This window comes from Sinohyriopsis cumingii, chromosome 1 (assembly GCF_028554795.1).
Source record: "Sinohyriopsis cumingii isolate HCF-2022 chromosome 1, ASM2855479v2, whole genome shotgun sequence".
Taxonomy (NCBI): domain Eukaryota; kingdom Metazoa; phylum Mollusca; class Bivalvia; order Unionida; family Unionidae; genus Sinohyriopsis; species Sinohyriopsis cumingii.
This window is the reverse complement of record NC_142961.1, coordinates 102,045,057-102,071,384: the sequence shown is the minus strand read 5'-3', so window position 1 is coordinate 102,071,384 and position 26,328 is coordinate 102,045,057. Positions and strand designations below refer to the sequence as shown.

General features: G+C 35.5%; 1 protein-coding gene across 1 annotated transcript in view; it reads left to right on the top strand.

Moving 5' to 3' along the window:
• LOC149807455 (pyrokinin-1 receptor-like) overlaps positions 1 to 26,328 on the top strand; it is a 132,459-nt gene that overhangs the window by 104,560 nt on the left and 1,571 nt on the right. The window contains exons 2-3 of the mRNA XM_089966748.1: positions 37 to 1,430; positions 25,933 to 26,328. The exon at positions 25,933 to 26,328 is cut by the window's right edge and continues 1,571 nt beyond it. Of these exons, the coding sequence (XP_089822874.1) occupies positions 515 to 1,430; positions 25,933 to 26,328 (1,312 nt within the window). The 5' untranslated portion in view covers positions 37 to 514. The remainder of the gene's footprint in view (positions 1 to 36; positions 1,431 to 25,932) is intronic.

Below are 26,328 nucleotides of genomic sequence, written 5' to 3'. Positions count from 1 at the left end.
TCTTTCCTCATGATTGTAATTTTTTTTAAATTGCAGATCCGAACTGATTTAATCCGGACACAATCATTTGAAAGAAGGCGAAGACTTTTCTCATTCAAAATTCAGGCGGTGTGTTCCATCTCGCTTTGACAGAAAAAGAATCTTTACGGCATAACCTTCATTAAACCAACGATTGTGGAGGCGGAACACAAACAAGGATACGGTTTCTTTAAGATATTATATGCATTCGTTTCCATCCCTAATTATATGGCGTATCGACACATTTTGTTTTGGCGTTGATTTTGTCGTGAGAAAAAACACAAGGACATAAATTGTTTCGTCTAAATTAGGAAGACAAAAGATCTTGAGAACTGATCAATACAACTTAGAAAGCGGATGCATTTGTCTTAATTGTCATTGACTGGTATTGCAGTCGCTACTTTTTGCTATTAAGCTTTTGAAAAGAAATAGTGTTTTCATGGATTTTGACTCCAATGGATGTAAAATGAATCTTTTGAACGTTTATTAGCGGAGCATGTTTGCCTCTTCTGATTTTGATATAGCGACACTTTTAAGGTATCCCAATGTATCATCGACCAACTCCTCCCTCGATAATGAAAGTTACAGATTTCTTTTGGATTGGCTCCGGAACAAGTATGGCGTCCAAGACGACGACGAGGATTATATTTGGGAGTACCTTAAAATTGTTATTGGACCCCGGAGAGGGCCCCTAGAGGCTGTAGTTATCATAACTGTCGTCTACTCTTTACTCTTCTTCACTGGAGTTGTCGGAAATGTGTGCACCTGTATCGTTATTGCGAAAAATAAGTACATGCATACCGCTACCAATTACTACCTATTTAATTTGGCTATTGCGGATCTGTTGCTCTTGATTATAGGTCTTCCTGCAGAAACGTACGTAATATGGCAGGAGTATCCATGGGTATTTGGTGAAGCTTTCTGTATCATAAGAACCTTATTAGCAGAAATGTCTACTTTTGCTTCAATTCTTACCATAACCGCTTTTACCATCGAGCGTTATGTTGCTATTTGTCATCCGATGAAAGCTCAGACTATGTCAAGTTTAAAAAGGGTTTTTCGTATAATCATCGGAGTTTGGATATTAGCTGCTGTGTTCTCCATTCCACAAACAATACAGTTTAGAGTAATATACGCCCATGATAAAAATAACAAAATAATACCAGAATCTGCAACATGTACCATTAAGGAGAGTAGCCATATGGAAAGGACGTTTGAGATATCATTCTTTCTCTTTTTCATCGTGCCAATGACTTTCATAAGTGTACTCTACACTTTAATAGCGGTGGCCATACGCAGGTCGGCTCTCACGAGAGCTGGTTCTGACGCATCCAATAAAGTGCGCTTGACAGGGGGCGAAATAAGAGCACAACAGCAGACCAGAGCGAGGCGATCCGTCCTGAAAATGTTGGGTACGTACTTTTTGTGTCCTTCTTTTCGCTTTTTTTTTTTGTCGTTTGATTTCGATACTTCCACCATTTGTTGATTTATGCTACCAATATTTGTTATTATGTAAATCATATATTGTACTACTAAAAGGGGTCTCACAACTGAGCGAATGAAATAACTTATTGCGTGAGTCTTGCTTGAGGTCCAAGTTTCCCTTATTTACTAAGAACTTAAGACGACAGTTATTGTCAGCTCAGGGGTTCTTAAACTTGCAAAAACTACACATAATTTTGCTCCAATCACCTAGTGACCACAATGCACGTAACTCTTATTTCATACTTTATGTTGTTTGCTTCACACTTGTTTGACTTATTAGTATTTATTTCAAAGCCAAAGATTGATTCTTTACGCCATGCATCACTAAACAAGATCCAAACACCTAATGCAAATAATTATTCCTATCTCAAATTACTAAACACGTATATATGAGATTATCCTGAGAATTTACTGTGTTAAGATGTTAGGGATGGTCCATTTTACGAAACTAATTCATGCTAACATAAAGTCTACCGCACATAATTAGGTCTGCTGCTACAAACTGGCTAATTACTATGTTTGAGAAATTTCTTCCTAAGTCCGAAACTTTTCAGCAACAAATGATCTCTAAAGTCTAAAAAAGATGCACACGGAGACATCAATATAAACAGCATATACCCAAGGTTTATTACCATATTTCATGAAGCCAGATAAACACGTTCGTACAACCCGGTAAGACATACAGTCTGCTTTAAATGTACACAACAGGTTGCAGAAAGATTTACCACACATAATAAATTAAACAAAGATCACTGAGAAAATATTTATACCTCTGTCTTTACTGCTATATCACATCTTTACAATAGAATACTGAAACTGACAATAATTGTACATTTTAAAGGGTAGCAGTACTACAGCTCATACCGGACAGTAAATGTCTGAGCAGTACCTGATCATTACTTCGCTGACAGTTACGGAAGCACAAATATCGTTCATTAGTAAACAGATATTGCGAGATAGTCACGAGTATTAAATATATTTATGTCATGAATTCAATATGTATGTATGTATGTATGTATGTATGTATGTATGTATGTATGTATGTATGTATGTGTCTCTGTGTGTGTATGTATGTATGTATGTATGTATGTATGTATGTATGTCTCTATCCTGCTAATTGACCTCAACTCATCTACAGGCAATGCTCATTTCTTGTAAATCTTTCTCAAGGGTTAATTTGCAAATTAATTTCGTCTCGGCATATGTCCGTCTTCGGGATACGATTGTGTAGCTTCCGGTTGGGTGTCCTGTCTGCACCTTCGCGAGTAGCTAAACAGTCCGACCCTAGAGTGACAGTCTCTGTTGAACTTTCAGCAGGTAACCATCGATGCTTGTTGCGGCTGTTGTTGTTTCGCCTTCCTATTGGCTCTCTTTTCAACGAGGTTTGTCTTTCTCGCCTCCTCGGCTTTCTGAATGCCATGTCTGACAGATATGCGCCAGGTGGAGCGGTCGTCAGCACAGCTCTTTCAGTCGCTGATGTTGATGTTGATGGTGACGTTGATGTTGGCCGTCTTCATGTCCTTCTTGCAGACATCTTTGTAACGCAGACGTGGTCGTCCAGTCAGTCGTGCACCTTCTGCTAGATCGCCGTATTGCAGGTCCTTGGGAATGCGTCCTGGGTCCATTCTCTTGATGTGGCCGACCCAGCAAAGGCGCCTCTCGCTGAGAATGGAGACCATGCTGTTCATGTTGGCGCTTTCCAGAACCTCTGTGTTGAGTACTTTGTCCTGCCACTGGATGTGCAGAATGCACCGCAGGAATCTCAGGTGGAAGCTGTTGTGTTTCCTGTCGTGGCTCGCATAGGTGGTCCAGGTCTCGCTGCTTTAGAGGAGCGTGCTGAGCACGCAGGCCTGGTAGACGCGCAGTTTGGTCTTCTCAGTGAGATTGGGGTGGGGTTGTCCCAGACTCTCTGGTTCAGTCCGGTCATAACTGCTGCTGCCGTGGCAATCCTGTCGTTCACCTCAGCATCAATAGAAAGCGAGCTGGAGATGGTGGACCCAAGGTATGTGAAAGTTTCAACAACTTCCACGTTGTACTCATCGATATCGATAGTGGGAGGGAAGTCTGCGTCCTGCGCCATGACGTTCGTTTTCTTCACACTGATGGTCAGTCCAAACTGCAGCTGGCGTAGCGAGAAGATCATATATACTGTTAACCGGCCTGCTTGAAAGCCACACTGGGACTCTGGGTAGACGCGGAAGGCTAGGATCTGTATTAGAGGAAATTGAATTATCTCGAATGCATCAGAAATTTAATAATGATTACAACGGTGCATAAACAAATATATAAAAACTGTTGTGCATCTCGAAAAGCAACAATAAGTATGTGATATATTAAGAGAAACTTCCGTTTAAAACTGAACATGGTATAGTATACTTGTCTGAACAGCAAAATTAACATGGTATAAATTACTTGTCTGAACGCAAAATTAACATGGTATAACACTTCTCTGAGCAGCAAAATTAACATTGTATAACATACTTCTCTGAACAGCAAAATTAACATTGTATAACATACTTATCTGAACAGCAAAATTAACATGGTATAACATACTTATCTGAACAATAAAATTAACATGGTATAACATACTTATCTGAACAGCAAAATTAACAGAGGTCACACATAGAACGGAATAAAAGTTTGAGAGAGAAAGCTAGTACTGATCCAAAGACAGAAGAATTTGAAAACAAAGAAGAAAGAAAAATGTAAAAAAAATATGTACAGATTAAAATAAAGTTTTAACGCCAACAAAGATATATCATTCCTCAGAAGAACAGCTTGAGTATGCTAGCCAGTCTGAAAAACATGTAGATCATATATTTAACCAAAGTATTACTGTGTCGGAGCTAGGTTAGTAACTTTTCTTTATTCTTCATCAAGATTCACACTCTAATGAATTAGAAAAAGTATTTGCAGCTTTACAGATAGTAGCCAGAAACTCTAACCACTTATAAAAGTTATCTTCGGGATCTATCAAGTTCACCTTTACAGCTTTTAGTACCCAATTTATATCGTACATCTTGCTGCACAGCAAAGTTAGGCATATTAAAATCCATATATTGAATCTGTATCAGATGTTCCCATAATTGGTCAATCCACAATTACAATGTTATGACGTGTTTTAAATACGCTTAATAATGCCAAAGACATGATTGCCCGGGTTGTTAACTTATGTCAGAAACAAATTAATTACAGATATCTGCTTGTATGTTCGCCAATGTAAGACCGCAAAAGTGTAATCTGTTATCGTGTGTGCTACTCAGATCAGGACAAACAAAATGAATGTTAGTGATAAAGGTTTGCTTTTGTTGTTCATTAACGAAATATTTAGTGGCGTTTATAAACTGTTACCTTAATTTAAAATATTTTAACAGGTTTGGAATAAACAATGATGGCATACATTCTGTAGTCCCCGAGCTTTTTTTCTGCTGCTGAATTGTAAAACCGTTGCGATCATTTTATCCATTCTCATTACACGGTATCGAAGAACTCATTAAACTGATCATGGCAGGAAAAAGACTGAGGTGTCATAAATATGTATTAGCTGCTACGTCGATGATATTTTTCAATGGTGATGAAATCGCAGAAGAAAGTAGTTCCACTTCTTTACTTGTCATTAATCCATTGCGCAATGAATTTTGAGGAAATCATATCGTCCTGAGAAAAAAATATTTTTCAATTTCCTAGTATACGTTTCCGCAATATATCAATTCGTTGCATTTGACGTTTCAAGATAAATTTAAAATGTCGAGGAGGGGCATATGGATACAGTCGACAATGACCAGTTTATATCCATACACTACAAACTGTACATCTTCTGTGCCAGTAGTCACCACACTATCCGCCCATAATCTGAAATTTCTCATCTTATCATTGATTATACCTCGTTCAACCATGTTTCTTGGTAGTGCCAAGGAAGATTCCGTAATTGAGCTAAGTAAAGGATTACCTAAAATGGCAGAACAAAACTTGTGTAACTTAATTCAGTAGAAAACTAGTCGGAGGATACTCATTTACGAACGAATTAAAATAGCAAGAATTTAGAAATCACAGTGATTTTTGTGATAGATTTTAAAAAATAGAGTCACGTAAGAAACGCAAACTAAAATTCACTTGAACCTAATATTTCTACATATACCGTAACAGATGAATTTCAGGAGAAATTAAGGACATTTAAGGACGCAACCACAATACCAGCTGGAATTTACTGTTGTACAGAAAGAAAAAGATATGTATGTTTCTATAGTCAAATCCGCTGTTTATGAATGAATTAAGAGGATTGGAAACCTAAGTACGTGAATTATTTTATATGATTCGAGGAGAACATATACCAGAAGAACAAGAAAACAATTGTACGAATAAGGAATAAGAGGATACGAAGTTACCGCATCGAAATAGCAGCTTTTGAATAGATCTAATTCACATATAAATACTTGTAGAAGACATTATAAAAACATATTATCGTGAAAAAATTATACTAAAAATTGAAGTAAGTACATGTTAAATTGAGGTCAGAACTAACTGAACAAAAGTTAAGAAAGAAAAATATTTAAAAGTGGAAAGAATTACACAAATATGTTCGAAATGAACTTCCTCTCTTCATTCGAAGAAAAGGAAAGGGTTCACCAATAGTTGATATTGTTACAGTGATAGTATTGGCATTGGCTACATTTGCTCTGTGTATATCAAATTTGGTTAAAGTTGCTATAGCCATCGAATACATTTTTTGAAAAAATCATAATCAGTGTGAACAATTTAGCTGGTTTTTTGTTTGATTTTTCATCCCACCCCCACCCCCACCCCAGAGCAGCAGCTGTTTTACAAATCGTTTCATTGTTTCTGCCGATCATGCTTTTGTACTTATTTTGGCGTTAGTAAGCTTGTAATTTGTATTTTTGATCAAAGGTGTAAACACAAGATCTAAAATACAAAGATATTTGTAATATAATTTTGTCTTTATTCCATAAACTATTTCAAAATGTTTCTCGTCGTTACTGTCACAGATTGTTTAATACCATTTGGGATACCTTTCTCTAATACTTTTATAATAATTATAGAATTTAACCTCAGTTTAAACGAGTCGCCGGATGAATTCAACGATGCTACTCATTCTGCTCACACTCGATATAAAGGAAAACCTCATAACCAACATATATATCCAGTTTTACTTTTGAATATATTTTGTTCAAATCTTACAACGCACAATTGCCATTGATATTGTTTTCTCCAATCAGTGTTAGGACAATCAGCCAGTTAACTTTTGCTTATTGACGCTTCTTGCCTTGAAGAAAATGGTGAGAAAAAAGAAATAAAAGAGATACGAAGCATTTAATTTCGACAAAAGCTAATAACGTTTAACATGCAAACTATCAATACAATGTATTCCGGAGGAGCAATTATACATCGTGTCTTTTAGTTTGATAATTTTTGGGGATGGGGTGAGAACTCTATTAGAACAACCAGTGACTCTGCCCTATCTTCAACGCTTCAAAGGAAGGTCTCTCTTTCACAATAGATCGATATTTTGTTTCTCCGTCATCGCCGCGGGCTAAAACATTGAAAAACAAAATTCATTCATTTTAGGCGACCCATATCTAGAAGAATTACGTCTATGTACCGGTTTATTGAGGGTTGTGGGGTCGGGTGGAGACATTTTTTAAAGGGTAGATGAGAAAGGGGGGGGGGGTCTGGCCGGTGAATGTTTCATACAGTGAAGATTCACAACAGATATACTTGTATGAAAAACATTATTTTCACATAGATCCAAGGATACATATTGCTGGTACACCTTCGTGGGTCTCTTTTTCTGGAGGCGTGCGAAAATGAAAAAGACCAAATCTATTTGAGTCACATCAATATGTTATTTAGGTTTTCTTCTTTTGAATTAAAAATATAGGGAATAATTTTATCCTTATTAATTGTTTAAGCCGCCAATGGATTAAACAGACGGTTTCTACAGAAAAATTGAATCAAAGAGTTTGTTGAACTATTATATAGAATGTTTCCGAATGTTTCCATAGTTCATTAAAATAGTTCTAAAAAAGAAAGACCTTGCTATCTGCGAAATTTCTTTAAACAGTATCCTTCAGTTTTATAAACATTGCAAATAACCATCCGCGCCATTTATATAGGATTTGTGTAATAACAAATGACAGTTTAATGTGTTTACTAGTATGTTTAAGAATCGAATGTCAGCTTATTCTAGAACGATAAGTGCCGGGGAAATAAGAAATAAACTTATTTCATAAGTGTTTTAAGTTTTGCCTTCCTTAGCGCACAGTACAGGTGCTAAAATTAATTGATTAGGTGGTTTCACTTCGTTGAAGTTTATGGATGGTTTCAAAGATATTCTGTGAAAGAAATGGTCGATGCGACCCCTTATGTTTCCACTTCGCGAACGAAGAGAGAGCAAAGGAATTATACTCTATATATTTGGACACACGTTTTATACTTTTGAATATAACTTTTACAGTTATAGCGGTAACCGAAAAAAAAACAATGTTAAATATAGTTCCGTTTCAAATTACTGAGATTATATATATATATATATATATATATATATATATATATATATATATATATATATATATATATATATATATATATATATATTGTAATAGACTCAGGATTAACCAGTTGTGCACCATAATGGGGTTGGGGTGGATTTTACTACTGTATGTGGATTCTCCATATGTTATTCTTTTAAGATATTAGTATTGCATGTTTAGCTCATTTGACCTAGGGCAGTGCAGGAGCATGTAGTTGTGGCAAATTAGTTGCTTTGTGGTTACATGAATTGTTACGTACAACTGATCCCGATTTTCGATAATGCGCCACTTCATATGCATGTTCTCAGACTTCCTGCGGTCCATGGAGTCAGATTATACTGAATTACTAGTTAGGTAATCCCATATTTATTATGTATGTAGGAAATCTCTGTCAATACGTTTTAGCTATTACCATGTTGATCATTATATTACAATTGGCTTGTCAAGGTTTGACATTTTACATTCAGCACCGTTTCTTGCGCAAATTGCATGCTTGTGTTACCTCATTTAATACAAAATGTGTTTCTCCATCATGTGGTTGCTTGATGTGAACATCACGACACGTGTATTAAACATGAAGTTTCAGGTTGTTCGTGTTTCGCGGTAAACGAACTTTTCAACGATCGAGTCAAGTTCTTATGGACGCCATTTTTGTTCGTTTGTGACCCATGACCTCGATGGTTAGATATTACAGGTATGTGATTCACATACATTTACACTCAGATGAAGTCACGGTGAACTTATTGCCGAAAGTAATATCTTAAATATACCGACTTTATTTAAAAACTGTTAGATTTATTGAGTAATGCAATTTGTTTTGTGCATAGTTGCAACCTCCCCAGCAACTGCAATTCTTTTTGTATCATTATACCCTGTCATTGGTTTGCCACAGTTTATCCATTCGAGAACTGTTGTTTTGCTATTGAAAACTCTATAGAAATATTAGGATACAGAGTTTTTGTCTCAGAGTTTTGTACAGAATAAGATATAAGATGTGAGAATATTTTATATGCTGGAATAGATTGAACCTTATTCATATGTGGTTGATATCGCAAGATTTGCGATAGACTGAGGTTTGCCAGTCTGCCACATCTGATTCGTTGGCGGATTCGGTCTGCCAATTCTGACTGGTTCAGTACTGTCACGTGGTATAAAACCGAAGGTTATATATTGGAGTGGAACACAGTACTTGTCAGATAACTGCAGAGCGCGGTCAAATTCAAAACCAGAACTAACATCTCAGTAGTTACAGTACAGCACAGCACAGCACAGTACAATGCCGCCTAAGCAAGCTAGTGGGATATCCAGACTATAGTGAGTAATCATTCTAGTGAGAACTTTTCAATTGTGGTTTCATATTACGTTTGATGTGTTTTGTTTTTGTTTTGTTTCTTTTTTGTGAATGAGTTCCTTTTTCTTTATTGACTAAAAACGCCTGAGATCAATTGGAATTGTCTTAAGTCCAGGATAGAGGTTTAAACATAAACTAAGTAATTCCTGGGGTTTTTTTTGATGTGAACTGATAGGGTCAGGTTGCTGGTAATACATGTATAGGGAATTGACAGGCTGAAAAACAAAAAATATCCCAATCACTTTCAAGGTTGTGAGTACTCGAGTGTAACAGTGACAAAAGTTCAGTACAACAATTACATGGATCAGACAACAGGAACACCTTCTACTCAGCCCAAAGGGATTAAGCTGAATACATACTTCAGGACACAAGTCATGGAGAAACAACTCATGGCATACCACCCACAAGGATGCCAGATTATCGACTTTGGCATGGTGCCCCCCCCCCCCCCAGACAAGCGGAAATATTAGCGACCCTAAATGTTAGAGGGATTGATATCGGGAAGATTGAGGGTTTACAAAATGCGGGTTTCAACAAATATTGCCTATACCCCAAACAATATGATACCCCGCTTCTGACGATGGGAAATATTGATGTTAAAGGAATGCTAGCCGAAATTAGGGAGGCCCCCCCCCCTTCACCAGACAGACAGAAGAAAAATTGATAGAAGTGCATATCATAGGACTTCCACTGGAAATAGACACCAAGGAAATAGTTCACAAGGTGTGTTAAAAATTTGGAGTTACAATCAATACCCACAAGATGGCCACCATATGGGGTTTTGGTCCTATCAAATCTGGAACCAGGATATTAATAACAACAAGAGAAGATGCAAAAAAATCCCCATCTTTTTATGTAATGGGGTTCAGACTCAAAAGTTGGTACAAGGGAAGTGAACAGGATAGGAAGTGTCCAATCTGTGGAGAAACAGGACATGCCCCGAGAGAATGCAAGCTTCAGCAACTACAACAACAACAACAAACGACCTACGCTAGCAAGACCATGGGGACCAATCATATACCAACAACAACGGAAATTGAAAAAATTATAGAACAAGCTAGGACAGTACAAGAGCAACAATTACCAGCTGCAGAAGCACAACAGGAACTAAATGAGATCAGCGTCCTACCGGATCAAACAGGCCCAGGATGGTATCAATTCTTAAGCCCAAATAGAACGGGAAAGATGAAAACACCAAGGAAGGAAGAGGTGATTACAAATAACAAATTTGGCCTCCTCCAGGAAGATAAAGAAGAACCCTCACAAGAAGAAAAGGGAGAAGAAGACCTGAGAGATAGAATAGACATTTCTGGATTAGCACCACTTACGTGCTCCACACCTCTTCCACATAAAAAGCTTAAAAAAGAAAGGCAAAATCGGGATCCCATTCGTCGAGAGAAGACACTGTATGGGAGCTAAACGAAAATGACTCACAGGCACAAAATAAAGAGAACGAAGGAAGCGAAAATTTTTGGCAAAAATATATATAAGGAAACAGGTATTTTAAATTTTAAAATATCAGATCATAAATTAATTTATGTGGAACTTGACACTAAAAGTAGGACTAGATGGGGTCACGGGGAATGGAAACTAAATAGTAAAGTATTAGATGAACCAGAATTCGTTAGAGAAATTAAAGAAGATATAAAAAAAATTTTACAAAAAGAAAACCAGGATATAATCAGAGAATGGGATAATTTAAAAAATGAATTTAAAACGAAGGCGATCATTTATTCTAAAATGAGATTTTATAGGATGAAACTGGAAAAAGAAACTATTGAATATTTACTCAATTCAAATCAAACACTAGAAAATAAACAGATTCTAAAAGACAAATTGAATAAGATTCTAGAGGATGAACAGAAAGGGAGGGAAATAAAAGCGGGGAAATTTAGTCAAATGTATAGAAAAGCGGATGGGCTATACAAAAGAGAAGCATTAAAGAGAGGAGGAGAAAAAATTATGGAGAGTCTGAAAGTAGGTAATAACGAGATAACTGAAGACAAAGGAAAAATCTTAAGTCATATTGAAGAATATGATAAAAATTTATACCAATCCCAAAAAATAAATAATATAACAATTGATAAATACCTAGAAGGAATTAAATGCGAGATGATATCATCAGAACATAAAAACTTATGTGATGATTTCATCTCGACACAAGAGATCACAAATGTTATTAAAAACTTATCCAAAGGAAAAACCCCAGGGAGAGATGGGCTTACTGCAGAATTATACATCAAATTTTGCAGGAGTTGTCGCCAATGCTGAAATCTTTATATAATAATATATTTTTAAATAATAATGAAATGACACAGAGTATGAGGGAGGGGATGATTACTTTAATTTATAAAGGGAAAGGGGACAGAAAAGACCTGAAAAACTGGAGGCCCATCTCCCTCCTAAACACTGATTATAAGATATTGACTAGGATTTTAGCAGAACGCGTAAAATTTGGAATGGATAAAATAATTAACGATAATCAAACCTGTGGGGTCAAAAAAAGGAATATTCAAAATAATATACTTAATATACGAACGATAATTGATTATATGAACATCTCTGGACAGAAAGGCGCCATGGTGCTCTTCGATCAAGAAAAGGCCTTTGACAGATTAGAACAAAACTATATCCAGAAGGTACTGGAAAAATTTGGTTTTGGAAAAAATTTCCAGAAATGGACTAGAATCCTGTACAATGGGATAACCTCCAGAGTACAGGTCAATGGAACTCACACATATAATTCGATATAAAAAGATCGGTGAGGCAAGGATGCTATTATATGTAATGGCAATAGAAATCTTGAATATCAAAATAAGACTAAATAAATATATTGAGGGTATTAAAGTTCCAAACATAAAAGAGGAGGTCAAAATGCTGCAGCATGCAGATGATTGCACTAACTTTATCAGGGATCCTAGTTCCTTCAGATACCTTGTGAAGGAATTTGAAGAATTTGGTGAAGCATCGGGATCCAAAATAAACCATGACAAAACTGAAATTTTACGAATAGGGAACTGGCAAGGGAACCGTTACGGTTTACCACCACAGATGATTAAAGAGAAGGTTAAAGCCTTAGGGATTTTTTTGGGGAAAAATGAAGAGAAAGAAAACTATAACCAAATGGAAATCAAAATCAATGAAAATGTGAATATCTGGGCACTAACGCCGTTATGCCTCATGGAACGAGCCCAAGTGTCTAAAACCTATATGTACGCTAATATTAACTATATAATGAATTCAATTGATATTAAAAATGAAAAATTACAACAAATAGATAGACGATTTGTGGACTATATTTGGGATTTTAAAACCCACTATGTAAATAAAGATACAATATATAGAGCGAGGGAAAGAGGAGGCTTAGCCATACCTAGCCCACTTATCATTAAATGTAGTAATATTATTAATAGAATTAAAAAATTAAATGATGGGCCAAAACTGCCATGGGAGGGATTATATATTTATTGGTTTGGGTTCTCCATGAAGCAAGTAAAAGAGATATACCATAACAACAAATTAACCAAATTACTAGAAACGCCCAGAAAATTTCGATATATCAAAAACCTTTTAGTCAAATACAGAGAAAAAAAAGAGCTATGGGAACTGGGGGGGGTGAGGGGAACCTACAATTGGATTAGAGAAGACATCACTTGTAGAACTAAAACAAAAGTAGAAAAGGAAAAATTATATGTAAATTGGGAAAAGGCGTGGGGAAACTGGGTCCAACTAGGTTCCCTAAAAATACAAAGCCTCTGCTTCAAATACATGCATGATGCATGGTTGACAGGAGAGGTAGCAGTGAGGCGGCATATGGTCAGAGTACCTCCGCTATGCCCACTGTGTAAGAAAATGACTTTTACAAAAATACATACAATAATACATTGTGAATCGAAAAAAGACCAACGACAACAAATAATAACAGAAATAAAGAAAACAGGAACATACAAAACACAGGCAATCTTATATCTGGACGGGAATTACGGGAAAAAAATATTATACCAAATTACTAACTTTATAATAGAGACGATTAAAGACTGTGGACCCATTAATACTATCGGACGGGACTGACGGGGAAAGGGGAAAAAAGAACAAAAAAAACCCCACTAAACTCAAATAAAACCTACACTACAATAGACACTTATTATTATTTTTGGGAATCATTAAGAAGGAATTGAAACTCTAACGATATGACCTAAATAAGCCGTCCGATATAATATAAAAACAACAACAACAACAACAACAACAAAAATTAAAAAAAAAAAAAAAAAAAAAAAATTATATTAAATTTCATACGTATAATTGACTCTGGCAAAGTCACTCACAACCAAACAACCAACAAATTAAGGGAAGGAAATTAGCCCGGGACTGTAATAGCCCTTGGGATAATAGTACAACCCTACATCCGATGGAAATCAGGCCCACTGTCAGCCTGGACAAAAAGGAGAAAGTACATCACTTTAACTATATGGGATAATTAAACTCAAGTATTTGATGGATAAAAAAGAGAAAAACCCTGCAAAATTTTATACTGCATTATTGTTCTTAATACAAAAAAAGACTTACAGACTTTAAGGGAGACAGGGAAATCCACACCAACATACAATTTTTTGAAAAACAGGGTGTCATTTCTAAGTCCTAACCAGCCTTATATGCTGGGAGGGGGCTAGGGAATGTCAACAAAAAAATAAAGAACTAACATCTGTGAAGTCCAATACTCCTTTTAGGTAATTACACATATAAATTGGTAAATAATAATAATAGTATAGGACTGACAAAGTAATAATAATACTCTGAATTATTTGGACATTAATTAGGTGAAAAACTAGTAAAATAAGCAAAACTTGGAACATTTGAACGTCCGCGTTTTTAACAATATGCAGCGGCAAGCATTTTGGAAAATTACTCAGAAATGTTGAGTAAGTAAATTAATCTTTAGAATTATCGTGCAGTTATCTCCCACCACATTGGTAACCTGGGTTAAACGAATACAAAGCAAATCTTCAACTCTCGTCTGTTGGGGTCACTATGATTTCCAATCATTATTTAATTTATTTAACATTGAAACGGACTATTATGTGCTGAGACATTTTATTGAAAAGATCCAGGAACAAGACATCGGAAATTAATGTCAGTATCGGAAATTAATGTCAGTATCAACTTGTTACAATAGAAGAGTGCAAGCAACGAGTGTTTCAGGAGTATATTTGTCTTATTCCAATGAATGTTGTGTACTGGTAACAGTTTTCCAGTTTCTTAGTTATGTTACTTTCATTAAACATTTTTGGTTGACTTTGCTGTTGAGTGGAACTTCTTCAATTAACCCTCCCTAGCAGACAGGAATTAGAGGTCGCTTACAATATATATATATATATATATATATATATATATATATATATATATATATATATATATATATATATATATATATATATATATATATATATATATATATATATACTATGTTCTTTCGGCGAGTAATTAAGTATATAGCCCTTTCCAAATATGGGCACACTATATTCCAGATGAATACAAATTACAACTGGTAAGCAACATACATTAGAAGGAACTCCCTTGAAATTTGTATTGGTATTTTGTCATGACACAAAATCAAGGTCATGAAAGAATCTCTATGATCCAACTTCAGAAGTTACCCTTTCACTTTACCACTACTGTTTATTAATAGTATGGGGTTGTGAGTACTCTAGGACATGAAAGGGACAGTTTCATAAATGGTCTCGGTAGTCTTTGAATTGGACCTTATCTGTTTACTCAAATGACTTTGTAATATTGACTATTCGCACGAGACAACTAACATCATATCTGTCTCTGTTGTTATTGCTTACACGAAATGTTTGCATAAATCACATATTTTACAGCTCACAATTCATACGTAATTATTGTAATCTATTCTCCCTGTTTGTTTTGCACAGATTTAGTTTATTACCATCTCAAAGGGATACGAGTATGTTTCTGGTAACCACTCAAGTGTTCATGAAACAACAACATCTTCCATTCCCTGGACAATTCAGTATTTGCATAAAAGTAAAATACCATCGAGTCCCTGAATTAAACACTATTTGTTTGATTGAAAATTAATGGAACACAAAATCATTTGGAAATGTATATGAAATATAAATAATGGTATAAGAGTTATTGATATATTTTTTATGTTTAGGATTGAAGTTCTGTCTTGACTACCCCTAAGGGTAGAAGCATTAGACACTGGCACATACACCTTGCATAACTTTATGACAAAGTGACAGGTTACAAGAATACAAACTGGTTACTATATGTTAGTTTGGTTTAAACATAACTAAATAGTTGTTCATTAACCATATATTGAAATATTGTTAATATATATAAAATTAGTGATAAAAGATTGTTAATAATTGACCAAAGCAAGTTAGAAAAGAAAATAGAATTACCATTTTTACGGCTATAAAAAGAAAGAAATAAATAAGCCAACTTTTAAAAAAAATCACAACGCAGAAACTTAGGGGTTCATTTAAGAGATATTCAAATGAGTACATATTTGACATTGGTTACAATCAATGATATTACTCCGTATCGAATGATATTATGAAAACTCAACAACTTTATTCACAAATGAACATATAATTTTATCTATCGAATTATAAAACGACGACTTTGAGTGCTTATTTGACATTTTTAAAAACAAAATTTGGTAAGGATATTATAGAGGTTGCAATACGAATTTTTGTTCGGTCTGAATATTTAACATTGTACATAAATAGGAAATCTGAAGAGCACATTGTTACAATTTTAAAATATTTTGGTTTACACACCACAAACTGTATAGCTTCAGTACCAGTATTTTCTGTTGTATTAGTCTTTATCCGAGATTCTCAATTTCCTTTTATGAGGCCTTGCTCAGACCTGTTTTTTTTCTTCTTTCTCTAACCGATACCAGTAACCACGTATCTTTCTGTTCTGAATCTTGTATAGTCATTTAGCTTTAAATTAGCGTCGCTTCCTTAAGATTACGATGTGGTGACGACTCTCATAAGCCTTTTACCCAAAGTTGTTACGTTTAGATTGCTAACATAGCACTGATTGTGATAAAAGCATAATGATCACCTGTAAAAATGATCACCTAATAAAACGTCAAAGCCCTGAGTCACGGCGTACCTATCCAGAAAACTGGGCACGATCATACAATATGAGAGCAACCTATAAGAAATTATACATATAAGAAGTAAAATCAGTAAGTCACTGTACTTTAATTGAAGTTGGTATAAATTATTCACTTTTGTTTGCTGTTGTTTTCCAAGCTGTACATACTTCCTGTGTGAGTATATATGTATAGAGAAAGGCATCTTCGTGGTTGCTGGTGTGCCCAGACCCCAAACTATGTTCTATTAGTCATTCATTTAAGTTGTCTGGTGTCTTATTTCTGTTTTTATGAATCCCGCAGTTTTGTTCGAGGTATTTGTGTATTTTGTTTTCGTTTTAGTCTCTTTTTCCATCAGTTACATTAGGATCAAATAACATTTACAAATATTTGGAATTATCGGTAGTGTAACACGTCGTTTGCTGGCCAGAAAAGCTTCTTTCCACAAATAATATGTTACTTTACTTGTTTTAGCATTAGTAACTTTGTTTTCTTTTTGGTCCAAATGTGTAGACAAAGCATTAAATATAACCAAATGTTCATCAATCTAGATGAGGCGTTTCTTAAAATAAATGTACCCTCAAATGTAAAATACAGCAGTTCATGTAACCATTTGTATGGTTTTGGAGTTTTTAAATTCTCAAGTGTCATCGTGTTAGAGACAACGTGCATAGAATGTGTAATATAACTGTAGTCGCTGTATAGAATAGAGACAACGTGCATAGAATGTGTAATATAACTGTAGTCGCTGTCTAGAATAGAGACAACGTGCATAGAATGTGTAATATAACTGTAGTCGCTGTCTAGAATAGAGACAACGTGCATAGAATGTGTAATATAACTGTAGTCGCTGTCTAGAATAGAGACAACGTGCATAGAATGTGTAATATAACTGTAGTCGCTGTCTAGAATAGAGACAACGTGCATACAATGTGTAATATAACTGTAGTCGCTGTCTAGAATAGAGACAACGTGCATAGAATGTGTAATATAACTGTAGTCGCTGTCTAGAATAGAGACAACGTGCATAGAATGTGTAATATAACTGTAGTCGCTGTCTAGAATAGAGACAACGTGCATAGAATGTGTAATATAACTGTAGTCGCTGTCTAGAATAGAGACAACGTGCATACAATGTGTAATATAACTGTAGTCGCTGTCTAGAATAGAGACAACGTGCATACAATGTGTAATATAACTGTAGTCGCTGTCTAGAATAGAGACAACGTGCATAGAATGTGTAATATAACTGTAGTCGCTGTCTAGAATAGAGACAACGTGCATAGAATGTGTAATATAACTGTAGTCGCTGTATGGAATAGAGACAACGTGCATAGAATGTGTAATATAACTGTAGTCGCTGTCTAGAATAGAGACAACGTGCATAGAATGTGTAATATAACTGTAGTCGCTGTATAGAATAGAGACAACGTGCATAGAATGTGTAATATAACTGTAGTCGCTGTCTAGAATAGAGACAACGTGCATAGAATGTGTAATATAACTGTAGTCGCTGTATAGAATAGAGACAACGTGCATAGAATGTGTAATATAACTGTAGTCGCTGTATGGAATAGAGACAACGTGCATAGAATGTGTAATATAACTGTAGTCGCTGTCTAGAATAGAGAAGCTTAATCTAGAGACATATTGGTGTAACATCATTATCACATTCATTTTTCTCTACATACTTTAAACACCGTTGTCTTTGTTGCCCTCCACAAAAATAATGTCTTGTTAGAATGTCACACTATTATCAGCCTTTGGTATGCTGTTCGTTGTTTGGTCGGTATTGACTTTAGGTTTAATTACTAGCTCGATATCTGTACACTGTTCTTGCATCCAAAGACTCTGCTTATATTCATGACCATGTCACCCGGTGACAAACTGACAAAATCGTCCCCCCTCCCATTATAATCCATTTTTACTTTTGAATCTGTTATGGATTCTTGTAATCATAAACTGATCTTTTCACCTATGGCTTAACTTTCATCAGCTTGTAGCTTCATCTGTCTGTCGTAAGATTCTTTTCCCAGATTTTGCAAGAGCAGGTATTTGGTTCAAAAGATCTTGATGTGCAGGTGTTTGTTCATCTGGCCCATTATCGATCTAATATTTTATCTTCTTTTTCTTTCCAATTAAGGTTTAGCCAGTCATACAGTACTTTGACATTTAGAAATATTGTTGATCAAATAAAATTAGTTCATATAATATTTTTGGCCAATTAATTCTGTTGCTGACCAAACAAAATTAGTTCATATAAAATCTATGTTATTTGATTTATATTCACACAGTACTTGATTGCAATATTTAATCAAGTAATTTCAATTTCTGTTATGTGTAAAATGATGTCATACCAAAACTGAACATTCAGAAAGTGTACAACTGCACACTGTGAAAGATGGCTTTTACTTCATCCAGACTGTGTGAAAATTCTTCCCACATGAAGTGGCTATGGTTACTGTTTTGCCATTGAAGTTTTGTTACATACATTTAAATAGTAACAGTTTAGTTTAGGAATAATGCATAGTGGTGATGAAGTAGATGTGGATGAAATTTGAAAGAAGTTTTGAAGTTCCGTCGATTTCATCAGCGTATATGTAATGTTCTCGTTTATTCTGTTCAGATCTCAATACCAGATTGTAGTCGCTTACATTGTATTTGTGTAAATCAGCTTCATAAATTCAATCATGCCTCTTTTTTTCTTCTTTTATTACCCAGCAAGAACATTATCCACACCGTCATCTTATGGTGTTTTTCAAATGAACCATTTTATTACTTTACGTTGATGTTGTGGTTCGTACTTAATTTTTTCTCTATGGTTTTGTCATCATTGCAAATTCGCATGACGTACATGTTTTCCTATGTTTCCTAATGCATTTTGCTTCACGTCTGTCATTTTTTAGAAACTTATCTTTCAAAACGTAAGGTTTTCATACTGTTTCTGTATTGTGCTTGCGCCATCTTCAATGGAGGCACGTGACTTAGACACGGAAGAGTTAACCGTTCCTTCGATTCATTGTATTTCTGTGTATGCAGATGCTTTTCAGGACCTTCACAAATCTGAACTGCCAACTGTGTCTTGGCCAAAGTTTGTGAAGTCGAAAAGTCAGGTATTTCAAACTGTACAAAAATTACCTAGGGTAAACTTGACGCATGACAAATTGTATTTAGGCATTGTCAACAATTCGAAAATACGCACATCTAAAACGTGCACTTTTTCAACAATTAGCAAGTTCTTTTTGCCTCAATCCCATGACACGTAGAAATGATTTTAAATTAATAATATTCTGCCATTCTTATGAATCATCAGAACAGAAGTTTCCTCATATACTGAGTCACCGCATGATATTTTTAATCGAGCTTGTTTTTCATTAATTTTCGTCATTTGCTTCTGCCTCTGGTTTTGCTGAATCATTGCAGATTGGCCTTGTTAAACGTATACAAATTTATATAATTCTCCACATCATATAAGTAACTGATTCCTTCTTCATCATTCGCTATTATGATAATCTTGCTGTCAGGCCTGACGATGCTTATCTCCATGCTTTGATCATTGAATATAATCTGTAAATCAGGATTTTATTTTGAGACATTACAGTATGTATCTTTTATGTTTGAAATGGACAACTTCAAGGTTTTTTTACTTATTTTCTTGTATGTTTCATTGTAATATAAACAGATATGGCTTTACATATTCTCCTTCCATACTTGTCAACAAATACACGCCACCGAGACTTTGTTTTCTTTTGTATTAAATTCGCGAAATATTTGCATCTACTCTCGAAAACCTATCAGTTATCACAATATAGCTTTGTATTATTATTTATGTTGCTTAAAATATTTCAGTCTGCTTTGCAAACGTACAACTTGTAGGATTTGTACAATGCTGCAGTTGTAGGTACTCGTGTACTGTACATGCACAGAAGGTCTCCGAAAAAAATTTGAATTAAAATATGTGTGAGAAAATTTGAATAGTATAGGTCAGAGCCTTGTATCTTATGAAGAAAAACCATCTTGTCAAAAGCACTAGCCTAGCCTTCATCTTTGACTCAATTTATTCTACTTCATTGATACATGCATAAATGTTATAAACGGTTCATAAAAATCCATTAACAATATTTTATCGCAGTTGTTACTAATATAGGTATGACCGCTCCGATGGCCTAGTGGTTAGAGCACCCGCCTCGAAAGCGGGAGGTCGTCGGTTCGAACCCCGGCCGAGTCATACCAAAGACTTACAAAAATGGTATTAACAACTTCCTCGCTTGGCGCTCAGCATTAAGAGGTTAGTGTTAAGACTGGTCGGCCTGGTGTCAGGATAATGTGACTGGGTGGGACATCATGCTACATGTCTGCGGCATGATGCCCCAGTGCTAGACATCACTAGAAACTGCCACACCGCAGACATCGTAGCAATATGACTGAAAAATTGTTAGAGCTACGTTAAAAATCCTAATCACACACATCACACACACTAATATAGGTCATTTCCATTCTGTGTTGCTGCTGATAATATTGTGTTTACGCTACTAGTGAGTTCACGCATGCGCATGTTAATAAGATTTAATAAAAGGGGAGATACATAAAACCTTCTTTAAATGTTAAGAATGATTAGAAATGAAAGCGAGGATTAGAATTAATCTTCACATACTGAGATAGAGCTATAAAGAATCTAGAAATCTTGATGATTGATCGCATTTCCGACTCCCTCCTTGCACCCAACAAACACAGCCACAGAGAGAATCCTTTTGTAGGACGGAAAAATAAAATTAAATATATATATGTAAACCTGATCCAGTCAAGTGTCGAGCGACACATGGTTTATCACCACCTGTTTTTAAACAATTTCCATGGGAAAAGAGCAAATATATCCAAGGGTTCGGAAAACATAGAAGCAGCTGAATAATTGGTATGGAAACATTCTCCGTTAGCATTGCAACGTTTCAGCTGCATTCAGTTAATTAAACTCTAGCTATTTTAATATCTCGCATCACGGATCCTCAGCTGGTATTTATTATTGTTTTTGTTTTGTTTTCTTTCAAGAAAAAGTATTGCTTTAGACTCCCTACTCTCATTCCTATCCGACCCTATCCCGTGAGAATTTGCCAGAATTTTCAAAGGAAATCCGTCAAACACATTATGAGTCGTCCTACTTTATGTGTTTTCAGAATTATTACGTTTTTAAAAATTGTTCGTGTTAATGGAATGTTGGCATTTAAAGTTTTATAAATACACAAAGACAAGTTGTCAACTATAGGAAATCTAATGAATTTCCACCATGGGGTTTAAGAGGTTACAGTCATGGACATAGTGTGGGTCTCAAAACATCCTCGGAGCCAAAGCAATTGAATACAAGTAGTAAAACTTATTCGAATCTTACTAACATACGCTGAAGATGAACATTGAATATGTGTCTTAAATATGTTATCAGGAAATTACTATATGCAGTTATACCCTTTGAATTAACTGACGAACTAAACACGTACGGTGGATCTCTCTCTCTCTCTCTCTCTCAGATCACTTTTCTTCGTTTTCATTCCAGGCAATGCAGATCTGCCTAAAAGTCAAATGTTATTCGTCTGACATCGATGATATAAACATATTGTAACGCGCAAATTATGCAAAAACTAAACTGTACAACTTTTTCGCACAGTTGGAAATGAAAGGAGCCAGAAAGACAACAAGAATCGTTAAAATATTTTATGCTAGGGACAGGAAATATAATACTTTGGGAATTAAAATTTGGTAAAAAAATATCTTTATTTCGTCCTTTCTCACCTTTAAGTTTGTGTTAGTCCAACCCTTTTTCATATTGTTGATTCTATTAATAGCACAATGACCAATGAGGCTGATCTTTTTTCTCTTCTTTCAAAATATGTGTACCATACGATACCATCAGCCATCACCGATGGTTATTCTCTTTAAAATAGCTAACTTAATAAATAGATAAATAATAATATAAAATAAAGAAACACGTTATTTTATTGCTGTTAAGGAAATATGCTGCCAATGTCGAAGAACACGTAGTGTTTTACTGTAAAACTTAAGAAATGAGTTGGAATGGTCATCTGATTCGGACAAATTAACCATTATAAACGTGGGTACCTTGCTCATAACTCCGATCGCAAAGGTTGCTTGGTACACGTTCCTCTATTGTGTAGTACAAATTAAACGAATTCAATAAGGTAAAACCACATTAGTTCTTTCAGTATCAAAATTTCGTGGATTTCGTGGTTGCTGCAAAAAATGATTTTAAAGACCAGACAAACAACATCATCGATCTATCGGGACCACAGGTGCCATTTCTAAATGAAACGCAAATCCGCAATTTTAAAGGTACCGTAAGAATTTTTTAAACGCTAAATCACAAAAAGTGATACGCATGAAACCAAATCAATACAGAGTAGATAATTAATACTATAAAGCCATTAGTATCAAATATTTATGTTGTCGCACCTCAGTAAGTTCTCCTTTTGGGGGCCCCGAGTGGCCGAGTGGTCTAAAAGCGCTCTCCGTTACGGATCACTGCCATCTCACCTCTGTCTGCGTGGGTTCGAGTCTCGTATTCGGCCAATGTGGGTATTTGAGAAAGCTTGCCAGTAGCTTCTCGTGGATCGGTGGTTCTTTCCGGGGTTTTTATAACATATCGTGTGCTGAAAAATGGCGTTAAACCCTAAAACAACAACAACAAAAAGTTCTCCTTTTGTTGAGTATTATAATTCAGGCAAGGTACTTCAGCCGCCACAATCGGGGTAATAATAAAGACGGCTATTATAAATTGGGTCAGATTATCCAAGTCTGGTCAGTAGTTAATCTGTAAATTTCTAACCTTTGCAAGAAACAACGGGTACGAATATAAACAATATAAAAGAAATTGAAAAGGCTATTTCATATCGTTGAACTTCGTCCACCCTACTTATCGACTCCCCCCTCCCTCCCTCTCTCTCTCTCTCTCTCTCTCTCTCTCTCTCTCTCTCTCTCTCTATATATATATATATATATATATATATATATATATATATATATATATATATATATATATATGTGTGTGTGTGTGTGTGTGTGTGTGTGTGTGTGTGTGCCGTTTACCCGCAGACCTGGGTTCGAATCTCCGTAGAGTACGAATTAAAAATTCTGTAACCTGTATGATATTATTATTTGTTTTAAAATATTAATTCTGACTACTATTATCAAGCATTCTTCTATATGAATCCAGGGATAGCACTTTCCGTTCTGTCTGGTGTATATTTATAATTCACTATATATATATATATATATATATATATATATATATATATATATATATATATACACACACACATACATACATAAGCAAATATACTGTAAAACTTAAGGGAGGTCACATGGGTACAGGTACCAATACAGTTCTAACATCAACAGTTGTATCCGGTTACGGTATCCATTGTCTAACTTGCAATACGAAGGTCTCACTGAAAAATGAAGTCATAATCATGTGTGCCAAATATTTATACTACCTTTGCATTACCTTATTTTGTAACTGGAGTTAGGGTAAATTGTTTGAGGAAAAAATTGTTTTGATACTGTTGTTGAACGCTCCGGTGGCGTAGTAGTTACAACGTCTGCCTTGGATGCGGGAGGTCGCGGGTTCGAACCCCGGCTAAGTCGTATCATAGAATTTTAAAAATGTTACTAACAGCTACCTCGCTAGGACTCAGCATTAAGAAATTAGTGTTAGGACTGGTCGGCCTGGTGTCAGGATAATGTGACTGGGTGGGACATCATGCTACATGTCTGCGGCATGATGCCCCAGTGCTAGACATCACTATAAACTGCCACACTGCAGATATCGTAGCGATATGACTGAAAAATGTTAAAAATCCAAATCACACACACTTGACACTATTATTAATACCGTGCTTATTATTTAGTTGGCCACTTATATAGACCTAATGTACTCAAGAAGACTTCGAAGGAAAAAACACATGCCAGAAAACCCAGAAAATCCAAACAAACAAAGGCCCATTTCATCAAGTATTTTTAAATATCACTAATGTATTCAACAAGATTCTTTTTGGTAAACTAAGGTCAGTTTCATTAAGTGCTTTTATATAGACCTGACGTACTCGACAATACTCTCTGTAAAAGTAAGGGCAGATTAAATTGTGGGATTTTTAAGAAACTATTTGAACACAAAGATCGCTTTGATATTTGCTTTTCTGTGACATATATTAATACAGTTCTTGGAACTTATTTGATATGCATTCATTGTAAATCTAACGCACTCAGAGTCTATTTGATGATCTGCATAAACATGCAAATCAATCGAATTAGACAGCACAGAAATTTAACGATAAATGAATACGACATATTTGTCATATTGCAGCCATTTCGGTGTCTAATCACTATTATGAATTATTCGTCAATTACCGCCCCTCTGCTTGCCAAGCGGAAGTCATACCAAGTACAACATAGTGTCTCCAGATTTTACAGCATGTTTCAAACCTTCTAACGGATCCTAACACTTCAATAATCAGTTCATTTACAAGTCATTGTGTATAAACATGTCTGATCTTCAATTGACATAGTTGTCTTGGCTTTAACAAGAAAAGTTTACTTACATCTTGAGATTTGCAACTCATCTTGCTCAAAGGCGAAAACCCTCCTTCCCAAATTATGTCTGGAAGACCAACATGCAGGATTACGCAGAGATGAATTACAATTTAAAAGTCTACCCGCTTGTTATCCAACTGAGTCAGCATCCTGATTTCGTGCATTTTAACACCAAAGTGAAATATGAAGTCATGCGGTACAAAAGTACAGATAATATACTATAACAAGGTTTGTTGTTGTAGAACACAAGTTATGGCGGAAATGTGAAAGTAAACCAGACAAATGCAATGTAAAAACAGCTTCAAGCGATTCTTTAAGACTCTCCTTGAACACATTTACAACCTATACAATATCAAATGTATCATTCCGTACATTTCATAAGAAATTTCCACTAAACCCATTCTCTAGCTTAGCTGACGTTCCATTTTCTGTCCCTATTTTCCAAGACACTGTATTTTGAAAAAATCGTGAGAGAAGTGGGTAAGAGAAATACTGCTTTCAAATCACTTAAGAAAATGCCACGAAAAAAAATTAATAAACGTTTTGGCAGATTAATAAACATTTTGGCAGATGCTCGTTAGGACAAGAAGCATGGTGCCGTCCTATGCAAGGGACTGCGGTAATACAACGATTATTGATGGCCTCTTTTGTCTTTACTCAGCAGCCATTTATTTCCATAATTACATATAATTGCCTTTCAGATTATTCTGTGTTTCAGAACATATGATTCAGCCAAGTACAAGTAGATTTTCGTTCTTCTCTAAATTTTTTATAATTCTTTTTAATTTTTTTCGTTTCAGTGGCCGTTGTTGTAGCATTCTTCTGTTGCTGGGCGCCATTCCACGCTCAACGTCTTATGACGCTCTACGTACCTGCGGCAGAAATGACAGGGACCCTGCAAGACGTTTATAAGATCATATTCTACATATCTGGCGTTTGCTACTTCATCAGTTGCACCATTAATCCCATTTTGTATAGCATAATGTCTCTCAAATTCCGGCAGGCCTTTAAACAGACCTTGCTCAGGAAAAGCTGTTGTCACCAGCCACCCAGACCTAAGAAACGGTCTTATTTTTCCTATAAATTTGCGCACAGAAATGGTTACTCGGAAACAAGCTTTACATCCGTGGAAGCGGCACCTCATGCTGGCGTCGCCAGGGGAGGCAATCACAGTGCCAGTGATACCGATCAGCGCC